Here is a 21,528-nt window from a genome sequence, read left to right as displayed (position 1 = left end):
ACGAAATGATTAACATTATTAACATTAACATTATTCTGTTATCTTTAGACTTAATAGTCTTCCAAAGCTGTTTCTGTTAGCGGTCTTTGTGAAATTGTGTTGCCGATTTAAATTGTTAAAATTATGTTTGTCCTGACGAAAGTAGATAATGGTTTGTAGCCTATTAAAAATACGCTCATCGTTTATATATTGACATCAGATGTATTGCAGATATGGAAAAAATCCTTTTGATTCCATCCAAAGCGACATACACAATCGGTCGCTTGTCAACAGACGTGATTCTGAGTGAGGACCTTAGTATAAGTCGCACTCATGTAAAAATTTGTCCTTTAAATGACGGATCACTGACTGTTGAAGATCTGGGCTCCAGGTACGGTACATTCATCAACGATGACATTGAGCGTAGCAAAAAGATGAGTGCAAAGACGCCTACTCAACTTCATATTGGAGACAGGATTCGCTTTGGCGCTCTGAAGAACGTGTGGAAATTATCGCAGCTTAAATTGCTTACGACTGCATCCGCGCTGAACGCCTCTGAGATACACGAATTGAATAACCTCATAAAATCATTAAATGGCGCTATCGTGCCATCTTGGACAGATGAGTGCTCGCATTTAACCATGGATATGGTTACGATCACAGTAAAGCTGCTGCATGCACTACTAGACAATAAACCCATTGTACGAATTGATTTCTGGCGAGAGTTAGTGAAGTTAGCTAAGCGTGTTCATGTGCCCAATGGTTTGCCAAAGCCCGAAGATTATATGCCCAAACAGCCAGCAGATATGCCCAGCATCAAGTGGCGTCCTGAACGCACAAAACTCTTTGCTGGAAAAACATTTGTATTTATGAATCGAAAGCACCTCGACATGTACGGTACCGTCGTCCAGAAGGCAAGCGGCGCATGCAAAGATCTGAACTCTGGCGTTCGAAAGCCGTTTCTAACTAAACCAAATGTGATCGTCATACAATATGTGTCCTCTACTCAATCCCAAGCGACAGAAACTATATTCAGCGTACAAGGTAAGTTTATTTGACACATATAAATTCAAATGTATAATAATCTATTCTAAATTCCAGGTATTTTGGAACAGGCCGGACTCCGACCTGTACCCGATTATGAAATCGGCCTAGCCATTTTACACTGCTCCTTGGAAAAGTTTTGTAATCCGTCGTACAAAATAACTGAGAACTCATTGGCTACAACCGAATCTATGGATTCTTCGATCTTGGTTCCAAATACAGAACGCAGTCAAACACAACGAGCCGTAGACAAAGCATCCGAGTTCTTCGTCGCCGAATCCCAGAAGTCAGAAGTATATGCGCTAAGCACTGGAAGTGAGAAGCAGTTATCAGAGCCAAAGCCGGAACCTGTCAAGAAACCAACCAGGATGATGCCTAAGAAACGAAATAATGCCATCTATTTGGACTCCTCCTCGGATGAGGACGTTCAAGTCGAAGTGGTCGAGATGCCAAACAAGAAGGCTAAGACCGTAGTTGAGAATAAGTCGAAACGTAAAATTGAAAGCATTTTGGAGTCCTCTGAGGACGACCAATCGAAAAAGAAATCTAAATCTTCGTTGGAGCCTATCTTAAATAGTGATGTTCATTCCCCACCTGAAGACACCAATGAAAAGAATGCAACAGAGCCAGTTACAACTCAATCTAGACGTTCAACTCGTGCCCATCTGCAGCAGCAAATCGAAGCGGAGACAAAGAAACCGGAGACCTCGCCCCGAAGATCTACACGTGGCAAACCGACTGCAAAAAAGGCTACATTGCAAATAGTTCGGAGTGACAGTGAAGACGATGAGGAACTTTTCCAATTTAAATCCCAGGCCTCAGTACCCGTGGAACAGGCAGCAATCCAGTCGTCTGAGACCAGCATGGCGTCCGAAAGTACATTGGCGAAACAAGCTGCGCCCAGCCCAAAGATCAATAAAAAAGGTACGATTAGTGTGAGAAATTTTCTGGAAAAGTCACAGAGTCAGGCGTCAAGTCAAAACTTTGCTCCACCTGCATCGCAGAAACGCAAACGTCTGTGCTTGAAGCTAATAAACGAAAGTGACAGCGACGACGATGAAAACCTTTTTCAGTTTGGTGACGGCCGGAAGCGTAAGCAAACGCGCGTCGGATCAGACGATGAGTCTGACAATGAAAATATGTTTAATTTCCAAGGACGTGATCAGCAAGAACATAGCAAAACTGCAAGCGAACACGATGAGGACTCAGTTATCACAGAACCATTTATAAATGAATCAAAACCAAAATCCAAGTATATTGTGCGCAAGCCAAGCGAGCAGCCCCGTAAAGTAAATGTAAGCGGCTGGCTATCATGTAGCGGGCTACATGAGGATGTCAAGCCGGAAGTGAAACCAGATTTACAAATGGATGCAGAGGTTATAAAGCAAGAGCTGGACGACGAGGATGATAAGGAGAAGGTGGATCATGTTAAATGGCTAGCCAGCCTGAAGGATAGCATACAGGTGCGCTTGTGTAACATGAGCATCAGCGTCAGATCCGTAGATCAAACAGATGCAGCTAACACAACTGACAACAAATACAGCGGTCGCCAGAACTTTAAGAAATTTGTTAAGGTAAATAGAGTCAATCAATAAATAACTAATGACGGTTATTAACTAATTTTTCTCTATTTGCAGAAGAGCAATGTGCACTCGCAGCAGCATACTGTGGGACTCAAGCGAATGCAGCTGGCTGAGGGCATGGTTTCTTGTCTGTAAGTGCAAAATAACTTATTGTGCGTTTCTTCGTGTTATATTTTACTACCAATAAATTTTCGAAATATATTTAGAGCTTTGGCTTGATCCCTGGCCTGCAGCTTGCGCTCGAAGAGCGTTTTAGCAGCCAGCCATTCGTGATTTTGTATTGGTTTCGTTACACAGTTCTCGGGATTCTTTTTGCGTGCCTTGGATTCTCGCACAATGAAGTGCTTCACATCTTCCACGGTGGCCAATGAACTCAGCTGAAAAGCTTCCTTTGTCGGAGGTATTGCTGTTTCGCGTGATACAACAACGCCCACATCTGCCTTCAGCTGTTGCTTGGCCTTTTCCACTTTCGTAATTAGTGAAGGTGCCTGTATAAGGAGTTGGACACCAGCAGGGCTTGCTTCGTCGGGTGTAGCTGTCTGCATTTCTTTAACCACCTGCAGCTGTGTGGGCAATTTATAGTCTTCGGGAAGAAAATTATGTTTTTCTACTTGTGGAAATTTGGGACACTGTGGTTGCAGTTTGTTATACAATGTGGCACAATTGTTGGCTTGCACTAAGCTCAACTTATTTATCTTAGCTACAGCTGCAATTAACAAGGTCAGAAACTCCATGAAGAAGTTGCTGCGAATCATTTGCCCAAAGTATTTGATTGCTGCCTGACAGCAGTCACGAATGCGTTCATGCAAACTATAAAAGGCTAGCAACCGCGCCAAGACAAATTCCAAACTGTTTCGGGTAGGCATTTCGCCGGAAAGCTCCGCATCACAGGCATCCGGCAAGGCTCCGCGAAAATGTTCCAGATCCCGAGGTAGGTCAAGACGGAGCAGTCGGCAAAGCGCTCCATTTAATTTGCAGACAGCACGAAATCCTGGCATCCCGCGAAAGGAATTCTTACGACGTGCCATTAGACGACCTATCAGGGCTGCAGTGTTGTTGAACTCCACGAAATCTGGTCTGGATTGCTGTTGAAGGTAGCGATTGATAGCCATATAGACATTCTTTGCTGTGTGAAGATTGGTTCATTATATAAAGACTTTAACGCTTAACAAGTTCAGTATACCAGATCCTGTATCCTTAACTTGTAAGGTGACTAATGGAGGCTTTTTTAATTCAAATTCGTTCCAAAAATGTAAACTCGCCATGCTTTAACAAAATGTAAACAAGTCAATTATGTTGCCAATAGTGGTCGTTGAGGCTGCCAGATGGAAAAATTATTTTTTGGTATTTTTTATATATGAAATCAATCAACATTCTAAAAATAATAATAGTAACATTATTATTACTTTTAAGCTTGTAACATTTTAATTACAGATATCGCAGATAATTTCACAGGAGAGCTTATATAACAAAAATAGCATTAACAACACAAGTGCTTGCGGCTCCACTGTTAACGATTAGGCAGCACTAAAAACGCATAAAAGTCTGGCAGCTCTATCTTTACCATATGATTGCCTCCACCTGTCAGCTATCAGTTTCCTCGAGTATTTACCGTAGAGAGTTGTTGCGTGTACCCCATAAATTTTCAGTTAATTCCTGTTATTATTTAATAAAGCCGCCTATATTGTCCTACAAAAGGGCGTGGTTGCCTGGTGTTAACTGATTAGATAAAAGTTGCAAGCATACAACAAAATGCTAGTCATCAACACAATCAGAAATGCAGCGAAATTGTCGCTGCGTAACGCTTACATACGAAATTGCTTGAGCAACGAAATTCGAGCAGCAACAAATTTCACGCGCACTTTCTCGCTGGGTCTGGCGCTGCGGCAACAAGATGTGTAAGTGGCATCTAATAAATAAACACGCCCAATGGAAAACTAAAAAACTCTCTTTCTCTCTCTCTCTCTGTGTCTCTGATATAGTGTGAATGTGACCTTCGTAAGAGCAAACGGCGAGAAAATAAAGAGTTCAGGCAAGGTGGGAGACTCGCTGCTGGACGTCGTTGTTAACAACAACGTAGATCTGGACGGCTTTGGTGCCTGCGAGGGCACACTGACCTGTTCCACATGCCATTTAATATTCAAAGAGGCGGACTATGAAAAACTGCCGGAAAAGCCAGGAGATGAGGAATTGGACATGCTGGATTTGGCATACGACCTAACGGACACCTCCCGATTGGGTTGCCAAATTACACTGACCAAGGACATGGACGGATTGGAAGTTCAGGTTCCCGCCACAATAAACGACGCACGCGCAGCGTAAATGTGTTCCACTGATCAAGTTTGTTAGATTTTTTGAGTGCTATTCGCTATAGTTAACATATTTCATAGTCCATTATTCAACCCAAATTGTTGTACAAACAAACAAAGGCTCAGGCGGTTTTTATTAAGAGTGACTTTTTGCATAAATGAATTTTAATTGTATGCTATTGATTGGCAATTTGTAAAACGAGAGAATTGTAAATATTTATGTGTTTTGTAAATAAATAAGTAGAGTACATTTGAAATTTTCATAAAATATGCCCAAACTTCGCTATGTATGCGTCTGTACATGTACATATGGAAATTCAGCATTCTTATGAATTCAGGATTGTCACACATACATACATATATTCAGCAGATCCCAACAAGAGTAAGAATAGACACGTTTTTGTTTTAATAAAAGTAAACTTTTTATTATTTCGCAGCTATCAGATAAAGTAATAAATAAATAATTTAATATATACATCTGCTATATTAACTTATTGTTAACGATTTTCAGCTTTGATTTTTTATTTTCTTTCGTTTTTTATCCGCTGTGCCATTTTAACTCGTAATTTAGATAGTTCTTTTTTTTTTGCTTTTTTTGTTTTGTTTTTTAAATTATTTATGTATAACTGAAACTTAACAAATCTGACAATGAGCAAAATTACGTCACAATTTTCGTTTATTTCGATTCGTTTCGATCGTTCAAGAACTAAAGAATTATGCAGATAAGGCGAATCGTTGCCATACGAAAATACAATTCAATAAATAGCCAAAAAACAAATTAAAATAATAATAATAAATAGTTAAAGAAATGTTGCAGAGCATGAGACAGAATAAATAAGTTAGAAATTAGAAGTGTGAAATGAATAGAGGTGCACATAAAACTGATTTGGTTTTCAATTCACGCCGTGCTAATGATGGTGCCATGGATACCTAGTGTGTATGCGTGTGTGTGTGGTGTGGTGTGGTGTGTGTCGTGTGTGTTTGTTGTGCCTTCTACTTAGTTGACATAGGCCATGCCCGCGCCCTTGCGATCGAAATGGCGCACGCGCACAAAGAGGAAGGCGGCGACTAGAGAGGCCACAGCCAGGACGAGCAACAGCATCACCAAGCCACCGACAAAGCTGGGCACAGACATGCAAATGGTCTCGGCATCGGCTGAGCGCGCCGATTGGATCACCACCGTCTCGTTGCTGGCATTGCTGTTGAGCGCAAAGTTGACATCGCCAGGTGCCACCACCTGAATGATGCGACTCGTGTTCACGTCGGTCATCTCCTGTGCGTTACGTTTGTAGATTCTTGGCTTGACCACAATCTCCATTGTGTCGCGACGCCGGCGCACTCCGCGCAGATCATCCAGACCCTCAACGGAGCGTGGACGGCCACCCAGGGAAACGAGATTGCCACCGCTCAGCTCATCCTTGCGCTTCACGGTGCTGTATTGGCCAGGCTGGCCAGGCAGTGGTGGCGGTGGAAGACCCAGTTCGTTGCTGCCCTGCTGTGGCTGCGCCTGTGGCGCCTGCGAGCTGGCTGGGCCGCTGCCTGCATTGTTGCCCGCCGACTCGGCTGTGGTCACCGCTGAGGTCTGGGCCTGGGGTGAGGGCACAACGTCGGGTTGATTCTCAGAGTAGGCGCCGCTGGCATCGGCAGGATGGCGTGGATCGGGATAAGCTGCTGGAGGCAGACCACCCAAGGCAAAGTCATTGCGTTCGTAGGCCTCTGGTGGACCGTACTCCTCGGAGAGCGCATTGCCGCCGATCTGTGGCAGTCCATACTCGCCACCAGGCAGACCGGGTCCGCACTTGGGCTCGGGGCAGTTGTAGCGGCAGACCTGAATGACGCACTGGAAGTGCACGTTCATCGAGTCGGGGAACTTGAAGGCCTGGAAGTAGGCAAAGCTGACCACAGATGCGGAGGGACCAAAGTTCTTAATCTTCTGGAACTTGCTCATGATTTTGGGCCGGACAACACAGCCATTTTGATCCACCAGCTGAATGGGAGCACGCTTGCCGTCATGAGCGACACAGTTGCGCACGAGCATATCGAACTTGTTCTCGTCATCCTTAATGGCCAGCACCATGGTCATTGTTTGTCCGATCTTCACAATGCCCGACACTTCGGAAGCCCAGGGTCCCTTGCCCACCTGAATCTGCATCCAGCACTGAAGATTATCGCCCAGGAAGTTAGCTGTGACGGCGTGCAGCATGTCCACCTGGAAGGGGCGGAAGGTGACTGCCTTCTCGTAGAAGTCGTACCAGGTGCAGCGCAGCTTGCGTGCCTGATCCCAAACCTCCTGCACATAGGGATCGTACTGAATAATAATGGTGTTCTCCACATAGCTGCCCGATGGAGTAGGTGCACCATAGCCAGCCGCATTGTGATTCGCCGAGCTGCTCATGCCGCAGCTATTTAGGAAGATCTCAAAAGTGGCGCTCAGATGACCCGTGCCCGGCTGCATGTGCACGCAGTGGGACTCGCTGTAGAAGCCCTTCGAGAAGATCATGCCATAGAAGGGCCGGTCGAACTCAATGTTCACGCGCATGTGTGTCTTCTCGCACTGCACCTGCAGATGCTTGATCTGCGGGCTGTCATTGGTGCTGGCCAGCGGCCAGGCCTCCTCGGACAGATCGTTGCTGGGGCCAGCGCCAGCGGTGCTCAGGGGTCCCTGTGGTGCGCCGTAAATGGGTGCAGGCGCTGGCGGTCCATAGCCAGCTCTGTGTTCCAATGGCAGCGCGGCTGATTCAATGTGTGATGCATCGCCATGCACGGAGAGATGCTGCATTGGGAGAGCAGAGAAGGAAAATCAATAATATTTGCGAAGTATGTAAATCTTGGCAAGGTAAGCCTAGCTATACATTGAACCCATTCCCAGTAAACCCATAGCTAAGATTGCTCTACTTTCTTATCGAGTCCCCATAACGAATTGCTTTCGTTTCCAGATATTTCAGCAGAAATTTATTTCATTGTATTGCAAAAGATCTGAAAACTCTGTCAGCGGAAAAGCTGATGCGCATGCTTGGCTGCCCATTTTGTCATTTAATTTGCGACGCCTTATGCAATTCGAATCGAAATCCAAAGTACAAGCGACAAGCTCGCCTTTTTCGAAAGAAGCGTGCCAGAGCGTTGAAAATTGCGGCGCAGTTTATTTATTTATGTTGAAATTGAATGGCCGAGTGGAGCGAGGCACGTTTACCTAAGCCGAAAGCAGGGCCTATTGCATAAGCATAAGCCATGACAGCCATGTTACTCCCTTACACTGTCGCCTCTCTCCCTCCTCCTTCCTCTCTCACTCTTCGGCTTGGTAACTCGATTGCGTCGCTTTCTTTTCACTGTATCTTTTTCATTCCCGTTTCACATTTGGCTCATAATTTTATAGCTGTTTTTTCTTCTTTCTTCTTCTTCTTCTTTCTTTCTTCTGGCTATGCCCGGAAAGCGGATGTAACGCTGTGTCTCTGGCTCAGCCCAACGAAAATCGAAAGTTCAAGACGATGACGCTGTTGATTTTTTTTCTTCTCGTTTTTGGATATCTTTTGTCGTCCGAGATGTCGTGAGTTGGTTTTGAAAGTGAAATGACCACGAACAGCAAGCAAGCAAATGAAAACCAGATAAAAGATGCGTTATATATCAAAATAGAGTTAAACTTGAGCATCTCTTCTTATACGTAGCTGACTGCACGTAAATCCATTCTAATATCGTCTCAATACGAATCTGTTGGCTGCAGTTTTTCCCCCTATTCTGTTTGAAGCGTTTCACTCGCAGCTGAAGAAATCTGGCGTTAAATGAATAATATAGCAATCTTAATGTATTAATGCGCTATAAACAAGAAAGTCAAAACTGGTACAAATCAGAGCATAACTGCAATTTCGCTGCCCCAATACAGATACAGACACGCAGCGCCAACTGCTGTCCAGTTAGTTGCAGTTGCACTTGGAGCTAGAGCTGGAGCTGGAGTTTTCCGTGACTCGCGATTGTATCTGCGAGATACTTGCTCTGCATAAGTCTCTCTCTGTCTCTCTTTCTCTTTCTCTCTGTTTCTTTCATTCTCTGTGTGCATGTGATTGATGCAGCTTAAATGGCTGCATAAATAAGCAATTTGCATTGATTTACATGTTCGCATATGTGTGGCTAAATACGTTTTCATATAAGTCTTCTATTTCAAAGGAAAGCGCGTCCAACTTGGAAAAAAAACATAGCCTCAAATCCTATGGCCATTCGTAATTCTGATTAATTAACGTTAAAGCTAAATCTTAAGCGCTCAACAACGTCACTGTTAAGCTAAGCTCTCTCTTATTGTCGTCATTCGTTATTTTGATTGATTGCCGTTGCGCTGGCTAACATTATTCACGCTGTTAAACGCTTAACAGCGCCAGTGTTAAGCTACGCTCTCTCTGTTATGCTCATTCCTCATTTTGATTGATTGCCGTTTAAAATATTGTCTGACTAACATATTGCTGTTAAATATTTAACAGCGCCACTGCTATGACCCTTTGTACTTTTGATTGATTGGTGTTAACATTTGCACGCTGTTAAATGGCCAATTACACCACTGTTAAGCTAAGCTCTCATTCTCTCTCCCCATCTTTTCTATGCTCGTCATTTGTTATTTTGATTGATTACCATTTGCCTGCTTCACATTCTTGAAAGCTATCGTTAGCAACTGTTAGCAGCTCTGCTGCTCAGCTAAGCTCTCGCTATCTCGCTCTCGCTCACTAACTCGGTTTTCTTCTTGGCGCTGCTTGGAATTGCATTGATCAACAGCACACAAAGTGCCGTTCAGTGCGAATGCAGCGCACTTGCTGTTGTTCTTTGCGCTTTGCCGTGCTTCGTTCGCTCCTTGCCTCTGCATCCGCCTCTGCTTGCGCATCGATCTCTATTATACCGCTAGCAGTACAGCTCATCTGAGCGTTTTTCTTTTAGGTTTCGATCAACCCATCAATATGCCACACAATGGACACTCGCACTGATTTGCATTCGAATTGAATTGGATATTGATAAACGGTAGTCCGTCGCGTCGAAAGTGAGCAGATCCGCTACACAGCTTGGTTTGCATATGTATGAAAGACGCCGCACGCTCTATCGCTCTCTCGCTCTGTCACTTGCGCGCTCGCTTGCTGTCAGCTTGGAAGTGGGCCACTCTAACTGTATAGCGTTTGGTGTTTCCTAATTGAATTGGAATCATATTGATTGGGCTATCGGACAGAGATCTGCTTTTTTTTTCTCAACTTGTCGTTTGTAAGACTCATCTTTTTACACTTTCTTCCCAGACAGCTGTTTGGCACTTACCTCTGTGTTGAATGCCAGGCACAAGACTAAGGCCAAGAGGCAACTGTGTCGCGTATAGTGTCCCATTTTTATTGGTGCTATATAAATCCGCTCGACTATATAGCCTGCAAGTATGTATATATCTCTGTGTGCCGAATATCTGGTCTTTCTATCAGTTAAGATCAAAACTGTTTGTTTTGAATCTTTGCTGCTGCGGCTGCTGCTGAAGCTGCGGCTGCTGTTCGTCTCTTTGCGTTTCTCACTGCTTTCTTCTCGGGTTTGTTGATCTTTTGGTGTCTCTTTCTGTAAGTAGCAGAATAGAAAGGGGAACAAGGGTAAACAATGCAGCCAAACAGTTCAACTTTTGCATGAGCTAAATGGAATAGCGACTCTGTTAACAGTCACATTCGATCTGTGCATTTAACATTAACATTCACAGAATATATGCACAGCATATTATACAGGGTGTTGCATATTCTCGGTGACCTTGTCTAATTTTTACTTTAGTCATCATCCATAACATAAAAAACAATGTATGCATATTTATAAATATAGAATTAAAATTGGATTTATTTATTTTATTTATCGCATATTATCCATTGCATCCATAGTAAATTTACACACTAAACACAAAGTTTTTGAAACCACTTTTGCTTTAATATATTTTTAATATATGAAATATTTTTATTAAGTTTTAAATTAAATAATTTTTTAACACTATATTTCGTGTTTATTTAGACATTAGAGCCGCAACAAGCCATAATTAATGACAGCCGCTTAATGGCTTGATGCTCATAACTTGAACAGCACTTAAATGGCACTATACATATATATAATAAAATCACACAGATATACACACTCACACTCACACACACAGACACACTCTCGCGCGATCATTTAGTGCCGCCGAAACTGCATTTTATGTAAAGCAAATGAAAACTCGCGGGCAACAAACAGGAACCACTTTCTATTTTCACTATAACAGTACAACGAGGAGCTGCAGCAGCAACAACAACTACGACTACGACAACGAGCCTCAACGCCAACGCAGTTGCAAGTTTTCTTCACAGTGGTTGGCCCCACTTGATGGGCCCCATTAATTTGTATTTGTTTTTGTATTTGATTTTGTATTTGAATTCGTATTTATAGTTGTATTTGTGTTGTATTTTTATTCCGTGTTGCTTACTTTACAGTTTGGCCTAGCATAGCATTAACATTATGTTAACATTCGCTAAACATTTCACGTGCCGCGCGCTTGCTTCGAATTCGAATTCGACTTCGACTTTGGAATTGATCTTGAGAGTTGAAGACGTTACCGCTGCGCCTGCGTCTGCGTCTGCTTGCCGATTGAGACTGAGCGACGGAGCTCAGCGCCGACTGACGATCGCATCTGAGGCGCAGCTTTCACACAGCTCCAACTGAAGCTGGCTGACTGCTGCCTGCTGCCGAGCCGAGCTCAGGTTGCCGCGCCGGCTGCCGCACGATGCTCGGAGCGTGGCCGAGTGAGGGGCGGAGCATAAAAAAATATATATGAAAAGAAGTAAGCGGCGACTGCGGCGTCTGCGTCGCATTTCACTTGACTGAGTGTTGAGTTTTTTTTTTTTCATTTTTGGGCTGCCTGGGTGAATGTTGTAGCGGGCAGTTTTACTTTTACAGATGGCAACAACAACAACAACAACAACTACAGCAGCAGCAGCAGCAGCCCATCATATTGCACCGTGTACAAGAGCAAGAGCAAGAGCACACCCCATGTAAATGGAGTTTTAACAAGCCTTGGCCATAAATCGACGCGCCAGCTAAAAATAAAAACCGGCTTGTCAGTCACTCAGTCAGCCAGCCAGCCAGTCAGCTAGCCAGTTGGCCAGATAGCCAGTCGGCAAGCTGCCATTGAGCAAGTGTACTATTAACCCACTGAGACAGTAACGGACGCTGCGTCGCTGCTTAGCTGTTGGCAGCGCTGTCAACGCCGCTTGACCCTAGCCAAACAAACGCCGAGTTAGCTCGTTACGCAATGCTCCCAAAAGAACTTTAATGAATGGGGCTGACCACAGTGAGTGTGTGTGTGTGCGTGTGTGTGTGTGTGGGCTGCTCAGTTTAACGGTGCTTTGTACAGCTGCTACTGCTTCACTTTCTTCCTATTCGACTATTTTCACCTGAGCAAAAAAAAAAAAAAAACAAACAAAAAATTAGCTGTCTCCCCATTTGCATACGAAAGACTTAAGACACAAATTTGGCAATTAACAAGCAGCGAAATTTTTGGCTTTTTCTTCATCTCTATTTTTTTATACCCTGAACCCATTGAAAATGGGAAATCAGGGTATAATGGTTTTGTTAAAAGTATGTAACAGGCAGAAGGAGGCGTGGCAGACCCCACAAAGTATATATATTCTTGATCAGGGCGAAGAGCTGAGTTGATTTAGCCCTGTCCGTCTGTCTGTCCGTCCGTCCGTCCGTCCGTCCGTCCGTCCGTCCGTCCGTCCGTCCGTCCGTCCGTCCGTCCGTCCGTCCGTCCGTCCGTCCGTATGTATGAACGCGTCGATTTCAGAAGATATAAGAGCTAGAGACTTCAACTTTTTTTTAAAATGTCCGTAATTATCACGCGCATATCGAGTTTATCACTAAAAAACGATAACTCATTCCGATACTTTTTTATCGATAAAAAACCTTATCGAAGATCAGTTTAAAAATTATATCTCCTACATCTTTCAAGCTAGAGTCTCCAAATTTAAAATGTATACTAAGATGAATTTTATACAATTTCGGTTTTTGTTAAAATTTACCCCCCACCCCTAAATCCACCCCCTCACCCTCATCTTTGTAAAAGTCGTATATCAAATACTAGAGACTTGTGCTTCGGTATACACATACATTTAAACATCATGATTACGTTCTGAAAGTTTCATTACGATCGTACGTCTAGAAATTAAATTATTCAACAAATAAGTTCTCCTATTATTGCCACACTGCAGCGCAACCCAAGCGCAATCGCCTGTACATGTGAGTGTGTGTGTATGCGTGTGTTTGTTTGTATGTGTATGTGTGTGCGTATATTTGTTTATATGCGTGTGTGTGTGTGTGTGTGTGTGTGCTAATTATTATTGAAATATCAGTTCCTTGTGGGGTTCAGGGGATCTCGTAGTCGAGCAGTCTCGACTAGAGCTTTCTTACTTGTTTTTCTTTGTGTTTTGCTAATTGCTGCTCCAGCGCAGCTACCACAAAATGATTCGTTATCAAATCAACGCATCGCTAAATTAGACAAGCTATTGAGATATGTATATACATATATGTATGTCTAGATAGTAGGCCGCATATTAGATACACTGACTCAGTTGTTAATTTAGACTAACCCTACAGAAGGCATAAGACTAAATGTCACTAAGAATAATATCAGCATTTCTATATAAATAAGGCTCTACATACATACATACATAAAGATAAATATCGTTTTTAATATCAAGTATATAAACTATCTAGTAAGCATACATATATACATACATATATCCATAAAGCATATCTATATAAATATTTATTAGAGAATCTATCTGGCTGTGCTTATAGTCCACATACTCCTCTATGGTTAGTGTATAGGAATGCCTTCTAGGCAGCTCTTGTGGCTGATTGGCATTTGGATGATGAGCCACGCTCAGCTTAAGTGAACATTGTTATTGTTGTCATTGTCATTGTTGTTGCTGTTGCTGTTGCTGTTGTTGTTTATAGTAATGTGTAACTGCGGCTGATGCTGATGACTGACTTGGCTTGTTATTTGTTGCTGTTGCTGTTGCTGTGGTTGTTTGGCATAAGGCAAGTGAAAGTTGACGTTTGCCATGCGCAACTCCCAGCGAGCTTTCGTCTGGCATCTCTTTTTCATATAAGGGCATTGCTGCTGCTGCTGCTGCTGCTGCTGCTGCTGTTGCTGCTGTTGTTGCTGCTGTTGCTACTGCCTTTTGTTTTCTTTTTTAATTAACACACTCAAATTTCTGCTTACAGGCATTTCTACATATCGTTATCGTTATCGCACGCGTTATCGCCGCCTCTACACAAAAATCAAACAAACAAAAGAAATGCTTTTTCGGTCTTCCTGTCTAATTAGCTTAGCGGCCGCCTCAACTGCAGCTGCCAAGTCTTTTGTTACTGGCAAACATTAAATAATGTGAAAAGTGCCAGCAGCTAGTGAAAATGCAATGAAAAGTTGTTGCTCTTGTTGCCTGCTGCTCACTGTTCGTTGCTTGTGGGCTGTTTGTTTGCTTTAGCAGAGGGAGCTCTGCTTGGCGTCCGTCTATTGATTGAAATGACAATTGTAGCTGTCTCCTTGACTGGTCGTTGTCGTCGTTGACTAGAAACTAGGTGAACCACTGCACTGTGGCACACACAGACTATTTGTTCTAATTCTTGATAATATACGTGGTGTGCGCAGATGACCAGCAATTTGGGCTAGATGAGCCGGATATTGAGTAGCATCTGACTTTTGTTGCCATCGGTGACACACGAATTGCAGCAATCAATGCCAACTGGCAAGACTTGGGCATTATCTCCACAGATATCGATCTCTATATATCTATAATTATCATTTAGTTTATTGCATGCCAGCGCATTCCGTCGCTGTCAATTAGCCAAGCCATAAAATGCATTTGATGTAACATAAAGCTAATTTCTTTGCGTCTTTTGATGAGTTTTTGGCAGCCAGCAGCAGCAGCAGCAACATCAGCTGGCTTGGCTATTTCCATTAAATTAATTGAACGCTTTCACAAATTCCCACTGCCGCACACTTTTTGGCAAGACAAATGTCCAGCATCCGAATCGTGAGGGGAAGGGGGAGGGGAGCTTACGACAGCAGCTATAGATTTTGCTTAATTGAGCTCGCCTGAAGCTGACAAATTTTTGCTGAGCGTAGCCCAGCCCAGCCCAGCTAAGCAGAGATGAAGCCCCAAAGCAGACAATGGGCACGGGCTTTGCTTAAAACACACAACAAAACAGAACTCAAAGCAGAGTTTTTTTTTTTTGTTCGTTTGTCAATTTTTATGTGTTGGAATGTTTTTGTTTACCAATTCGATTGCTGCTTTGGCTTTTGCTTGCTAAGTAAAAGTTTCACTGCCAAGCAGATGCTGTGAGCTCGCTGTGTGTGTGTGTGTGTGTGTGTGTGTCTGCTGCTTCTTTAATATAACGGCAACACACACACGCACACATGCGCATTTGTGGTTGTGGTAAATGATCGATATTATTTGCCATTGTGGCATAGAAATTGTGGCCCCCCCATGCGTAATTAAGCACTAACATATGTCTCTATCGAGCCAGCTGTACGTGTATGTGTATACATATACATATATCTAAGTCGAGTTGGGATGCTGTGAAAGTGAAATTGTTAACGCCAAAGAAAAGCAAACAACAAAACAAATGTTAACCACCAAGGTTTTACACATGCTTGTTGTTGCTCGTGCTCTTGCTGTTGTTGTTGTTGTCTCTTTTTGGCTGTGTGGCTGGCCAGTGAAGGGGCAATTTACGTTTCATTTCATTTAGTTTGGTATGTGCTCGCTCTTCAGTTTCTTTATAGCTATTAAGTAACGATTTTGTCCACATCTCGGATAGCTTTGTCAAAGGGCAATTGTCGTGTCGCTGGAACTGGGCCGAGTGTCCGAGTGTCCGAGTGCCCGAGTGAGCTGAGCGCATGCCAGCATAATTGTTAAAGATCTTTATAAAACAAAAGTAATAAACTTTATGGCCATCAAAATTGCTAACAAAAAAATAATTAAGCAGCCAATAAAACGATTTATGTAACGAAAAACAAAAAAAGGCTATCAATTGCTTTTTTCTACTAAAAAAACGAATGACTTAGGCAACAAACTTGGCTGCAATTTCACAAATGCCCGCAGCTAAGCGCCTCGGCATTATGTAAAATAGAGCAGACAATTAGTTTTCTATGCTCCAGTTTCATGTTGTTGGCGCTGTTGTTGTTGTCGCGACAGTTTGGCGACAATTAAAAAGTGATAAGGCGCCCGCAGTCTTGCAGTCAACTCTCCGCCCAGACATGCACGGCAAATGAAAGTAAATTGTTGCATGCCACCGGCGGCTGCCTGCTGCCTGCCTGCCTGCCTGCCTGCCAGGCATTCCATCCATTCACTCAGTTTTTCCAGCGCTTTGCGTGAAATTTTTCGCATATGCGTAGACAACAAAAGCAACAAGATAACGCATTTATCGCAAAATATAGGGAAAGTGAAAAGCGCGCTTGAATATACATACATACATATAGTATTCTGATATGCAGCCGCATGGTAAATGGAGCGACAAATGGGCTACAATTTGACAATCACACATACATATATATATGTACATATATGTGCATATGCATATGCATGTGTGCGCCTGTGCATACATATGAGATCTATTAGATCTATTAGATCAGTGCTGTCAGCTTTTGGTGTCCAATTAGATTTCTCCTCGTTTGTCTGATTGAAGATAGCCTCCACTGTCAGCAACGACAATAGCTGAAGCAGCAGCTCAAGGAGAAGAGGAAGAGGCAGCCACTAAACATGCCAAATGAGTTGAGCAAAGTGCCGTTAGTCAGGATCCGGCGATAAGCAGCCATTGGCCATTGGAGTGCACCCCAGCAGAAACGAGACACAATTAACATAATTTACAACTTCCCTCCCTCCCATTTCATGACATGCCATGCAATTCCATTCATTTACTTTCCATTTCGTTTAACGGTAAACCGTACAAAGGCGAAGGCAAACCAAGAGCAAAGGCCCGTTCAGCGGACATGGACATAGACATGCATTTGCCGACTTGGTCACTTGGAACTTGGCAAATGTGCTGAAAACCAGTTTCATTGGCTTCCCTGCCTTCCACCGCCCCCCACACTCGCCCGATCCGACTGCAGTTGTTGCCGCTGCCGCTGCCGCTGCTGCTGCTGTCGTTGCAATGAAAGTAAAAACTCAAGGGCTTGCACTTTCCGGCTGCAGTTCGCAGTGAAAGAGCCGAAAGTCAGGCACAAAAGAGAGTCGACAACAAAGAAAACAAAGGAGGGAGATGAGCGCGAGAAAGAGATGGCGAATGTAGCTGGCATATCCTCGACGTGGCTTCGCAACGCATCGTTAGCTGCGGCTGCAGCTTGCACTGGGACGCCGACTGCGACTGAGACGTCAACGGCGACTGGGGGCCGGTTGCATTTTGCTCTGAAATAATTAGTGACCCAATTTCGAGCTGCCGACGTCGGCGTCGGCGTCGGCGTGTTCCGCTTGCCTGCCCCGGCCAGCCACAAGACGCATGCAATTTGCTTGGCTTGACTTGGGTTGCAGTTGTTGTTGTTGCTGCTGCTGTTGCTGGTGTTGGCGTAGTTTGTGGCATGCATGCAAAGAAAGTGGTTTTCATTTCTTTACAATTGCTGTCAGCGGGCTGCCTCACTTGCCACAGTTGCAGCGAGGGGCACTCATGCAGTTCACTCCCGCTGCCTCAGCCCATTTGAATAGCATTCAAATCAAATGAAAATGTGATTATGCTTAATCAAGCCGACAATTGAATTGAAAGCCGAAGTTCAAATGAGTTTTTGTGGTGTTAAAGATTTCGATTTGCATTTCGATTTGCATTTGGATTCAATGTGAGAGTGAGGCAGGGAGTTGCTTTAGTTTAACTGCTAATCATAGTCTGCTTAGTCTACTTTATCTGCTTAGTCTAATCGCACTTGTAGACGAGTTTCTAACTGCTTTACGGCACTCGCATTTTAAGAGAGAGGAGAAAATCCCAGACTCCGCTCGAAAATAGCTGCGTAATTGTTGTTATTGTTGTTGTTGTTGTTGTTGTGGGTAAGACATGCCTGCGCATTCTAAACATTTGCTTTTAACGTCAATGGAGGCTCATAAAGCCGCCATGTTGCAGCTGCAGCGCGCCAACAACAACAACAGCAATTGTTGCCAAAGTCTGAGCAATGAAAGTTTTTTGTTGTTGTTCACGCTGACTTGGAAAAACTGCGTGAAAATTGTACAGGCGGCAAAAACAATTGCCGTTAATTTAAAATTGTCGCCAAGGCAAGCAGCAGCAGCAGGCAGCAGCAACAGGCAGCAGCAGCAACTGCAGTCAGTAAACCAGTAATTATATCGTTGCAAGTGGCGCAGCTTCTTTCACCTGCGTGTGCATGTATGTATGTGTGTGTGTGTGTCTGTCTGTCTGTGGAATCAATTAAAAGTATTGCCAGTGCTATGTTTGGGCAAATGACAAGTGCCAGCAACAGCAACAGCAACGGCAGCAGCAGCCGCATCAGCACGTCTGGCTGACGTTCCACGCTGCGTATGCGCAACCCACTTGGCAGGCGGCTAGGCAGGCAGCCAGGTAAGTGCAGGCACAATACAAGCACGCGTGCCTGACTGCTGTAGCAAAACAGTTGCAGCTACGAAAGTATCTACGAATTGCCAACGTCTGTGTGCGTGTGTGTCTGTGTCTGTGTGTGTGTCTGTCTGTGTGTGCAAAGCGAAATTGTTTTCATGTGCGCCAAAGTGGAGCAGTTTTTGAACAAAGCAATTCGCTAGCTTAATCAAACACACACACACACACACACACACACTCTTGGACACATGTGTGGAAAACTGCAATTGTAGCTCCAGCATAAGCCACCAACAACTAGCTGCAGCAGCAGCAGCAGCGGCGGCAGCGGCAGCGCCAAATGAGAAGCGGCACAAGTCAATTTCAGACTTTCATTCGCGCGAAACGCGATGAAAATTTCACCAGTAAACGCGACGAGAACTTTTCGCAGCCAGTTCCCGTGCCAGTTCCAGTTCCAAATCCAGTGCCACTGTCAGTTCCAGTTCCATTAAAGAAACGCGTCTGCTCTGGCCTAAGCGGGTGGCTGCCAAATTGCCTAGATTTATGCAAATTCAGCTAATGAACAAAAAAAGAGTCTGAAATGCCGCTGCTTCACGGCTCAGCAGTGACTCTTAGGCTGTAGGTGTGCGTGTGTGTGTGTGTGTGTGTGTGGCAAGTACGGCTCTTTTGTTATTAATAATTTCCGCGTATTGCACGCCAAGGCAACTCGACGAAAGTTTTATCGTCTGCTTTCTTTTGCTCTCTCAATAATAGGCAAATCTACAAACACACACGCACACACACACACATATGTATGTAGCTGTGACTAACCAAAAAAATAACACTTTGCTTTTCTTTCCCAAATGTTGCAACGCTTTTGTGCGCAAATGGAGCTGCGGTTTTATTATTATTTTTATTTTTATTATAATTATTTTTTATAGAGAAGCTCGTTTGCCAACTTGACTCGGATGCGTTGCACACATAGAACTCGTTGCAAGGCAGCAAGTATTTGCGGCACCTATCGAAAGTAGCTGTAAATTGTGCTTGCAACTATTCGAAATCGGTTTACTTTAGCCACGGAGCAGCCGAACTGACAAAACTTCATTTTCATAATTAGCTGCGACTGTGGACCGTATAGCCTATATTGCCTCAAGAAATTGTGAAGAAATCGGGTGAATAATGGAAGAGTACATTTGAGACAGTTAAATGATACTGCTTTGGGAAATAGTAGGTAAGAATATTATTCCTTTATCCTTTATAATGATGATTTCTCTATTACGGCTGTGCCTTGGCCATTTAGAGACCCTAGACATTTTTTACAATCTATATAATAATAATCGTAAATAATTACAATATCCCTATGATAATACTAAGCATTACTGTTTTGGTAGGCATTTCAATTCAATACTCTGCAGCACTTATAGAATTTAATATACAATATTAGATCCAATCCAATTATTAGAAAAATTCGTTATTTTCCTCTATTTATTTAATTATAATTATAAATGTTATCAAGAGCTTCTCAAAGTTATTTGTGGTAATTTCAAGTCTATAAATAAAGTTCTTTATATCATTTCGCCAATTAGACGAAATTCTTTTCTCTGTCATTTGTCTTACCTTCGATTAGTGTTAATCCCTAGCGGTGTTTCGTATTTGTAATCCCTTTTTAGCGAGCCGGTTGCTTGCGCTTGACAGAGATAGAGAGATGAGGGATAGACAGAGATAGTGAATGGCACTGCGGCTGCCGTCGAGCGTTGATCACGTTTGCCTTTGGCTATATGGCTGGAGTCTGAGCCAGCTTCCACAACTGTATTCAATATCTGTTCAGATTTCGCACAATATATATATCAGGAGCAAATCGAGTTGCTCGTCTGTTTTTTCTATTTCTATTTTATTCTGATAACACTTTCAATGTATTCGCACACAGAGAGTAGGAAAGAGAGATCGAGAGTCGATAACGCGAGCGCGGCTCGAACGCGAATGTAGCTCAAGTGGAGTGAGTGTTCAGGACGAGGTGAGTGATCGGTACTCGATATATCGGTATCGGTATCGGTATCGATATATGTATGCACTGCAGCAGCGTCGCACCTCTGGCTCAGAGACACTGACTCGTCGCACACAACGTTGAAATGAAAATGCGGCTGGGCCGTATCGCTAACCAAGATTTTATATCGCGTGAAAGTTTTGACCCCTTTCTCTTTTGCAGCTCGCTAGCTCGCTCGGCAGCCGCTTCGCTCCAGCGCAGTCGCAGCCGACGCCAAGAGCGCTGAGAGCTGAGAGCCGAGAGCACGTGAGAGCGAAAGAGCGCGCGAGCAGTGCGAATGTGGGAGAGTGTTTCTCTAGTCAAATGCAAAATATGCCGTTGTCAGCCATTCGGTTTTTCGGCAACTCGCTTGCTCTGATGGCGCCCCGACCAAAGCCGAGTGCGAGCCTCGTGTCCCGTGTGTCCCTCGTGCCCCTCGTGTCGAACTGCGAACCCGTTACAGCTACTTTTCATTTCAGTCCGCTTTCTGCGAGCTTTTGTTTTTGGCAGCTTCGTCTTCGCTGCCGTCGTCGCCGTCGTCGTCGTCGTCGTCATGTCAAGGTAACGGATGACGTCGAGTGCGTCGCCGCGATTGCCTAATTCCCATTGTTATTCATAAAGGGATGCGGCTGATTCATTTGCCATTTGTCCAAGTCTTTTGCTTGTTATTCTGGCCAATGCATTGGAAAATTAAATTATGGCCACGTTATGCAATCACTAATGATATAATGTGCCCAACTAACTTCAGCTAACTGTTTGGGGCGACAGTTTTTGGTCTTTTTAATGGGCTGAGTAAATCATCATTAGGCGTTGACCTTTGTTGCAGCCTAGCGGAAATAATTAAATGACTTCATTTGTTTTCAATTATCGAATGCATTGTTTCATCTGGGAGACATAAAGTGAAAATTGGACTCTATTAAAAGACTTATTAAGTCTCAAGTCTTGAACTAGTAATTATCAAATTGAGATTTAGATGATAAATAGTTAATATCTAATTCGGATTTGATCTTTTTATGGTCGTTATATATTCTTCATATCTGCT

General features: G+C 43.6%; 4 protein-coding genes across 5 annotated transcripts; 2 read left to right on the top strand and 2 right to left on the bottom strand.

Annotated features, from left to right (window-relative positions):
• Positions 1-40: 40 nt before the first annotated feature.
• On the top strand, positions 41-2,809 carry nbs (nibrin). The gene is made up of 4 exons (XM_018100817.3): positions 41-151; positions 211-1,023; positions 1,081-2,597; positions 2,661-2,809. Exons 1-4 carry the CDS (start codon positions 124-126, stop codon positions 2,739-2,741), a joined length of 2,439 nt encoding a protein of 812 aa, XP_017956306.1. The 5' UTR covers positions 41-123; the 3' UTR covers positions 2,742-2,809.
• LOC108651275 (uncharacterized) lies at positions 1,084-3,953 on the bottom strand. Its single transcript, XM_018100841.3, has 2 exons — positions 3,790-3,953; positions 1,084-3,732 (listed from the first exon to the last, which is right to left on the bottom strand). The coding sequence occupies exons 1-2, from the start codon at positions 3,869-3,871 to the stop codon at positions 2,774-2,776; spliced, it is 1,041 nt and encodes a 346-aa protein (XP_017956330.1). The 5' UTR covers positions 3,872-3,953; the 3' UTR covers positions 1,084-2,773.
• A 227-nt stretch (positions 3,954-4,180) lies between these two features.
• Positions 4,181-5,183, top strand: Fdx2 (Adrenodoxin-like protein 2, mitochondrial Ferredoxin 2). The gene is made up of 2 exons (XM_018102749.3): positions 4,181-4,504; positions 4,589-5,183. The coding sequence occupies exons 1-2, from the start codon at positions 4,359-4,361 to the stop codon at positions 4,926-4,928; spliced, it is 486 nt and encodes a 161-aa protein (XP_017958238.1). The 5' UTR covers positions 4,181-4,358; the 3' UTR covers positions 4,929-5,183.
• Positions 5,184-5,312: 129 nt separating this feature from the next.
• Positions 5,313-20,618, bottom strand: dyl (transmembrane protein dusky-like). Of its 2 annotated transcripts, none has more exons than XM_018102774.3 (3): positions 20,081-20,618; positions 10,196-10,477; positions 5,313-7,688 (listed from the first exon to the last, which is right to left on the bottom strand). In XM_018102774.3, exons 2-3 carry the CDS (start codon positions 10,259-10,261, stop codon positions 5,913-5,915), a joined length of 1,842 nt encoding a protein of 613 aa, XP_017958263.1. In that variant the 5' UTR covers positions 10,262-10,477; positions 20,081-20,618; the 3' UTR covers positions 5,313-5,912. The 2 variants fall into 2 exon arrangements, with proteins under 2 accessions (XP_017958263.1, XP_089115005.1); XM_089258879.1 differs by lacking the exon at positions 20,081-20,618 and adding an exon at positions 11,361-11,563.
• Between the last annotated feature and the right edge of the window lie 910 nt (positions 20,619-21,528).

Source organism: Drosophila navojoa, chromosome 4, assembly GCF_054131105.1.
Source record: "Drosophila navojoa isolate 15081-1374.11 chromosome 4, UAZ_NAV_1.0, whole genome shotgun sequence".
Lineage (NCBI taxonomy): Eukaryota > Metazoa > Arthropoda > Insecta > Diptera > Drosophilidae > Drosophila > Drosophila navojoa.
The sequence above is the reverse complement of the archived record's forward strand: the minus strand, read 5'-3'. Positions and strand labels throughout refer to the sequence as shown.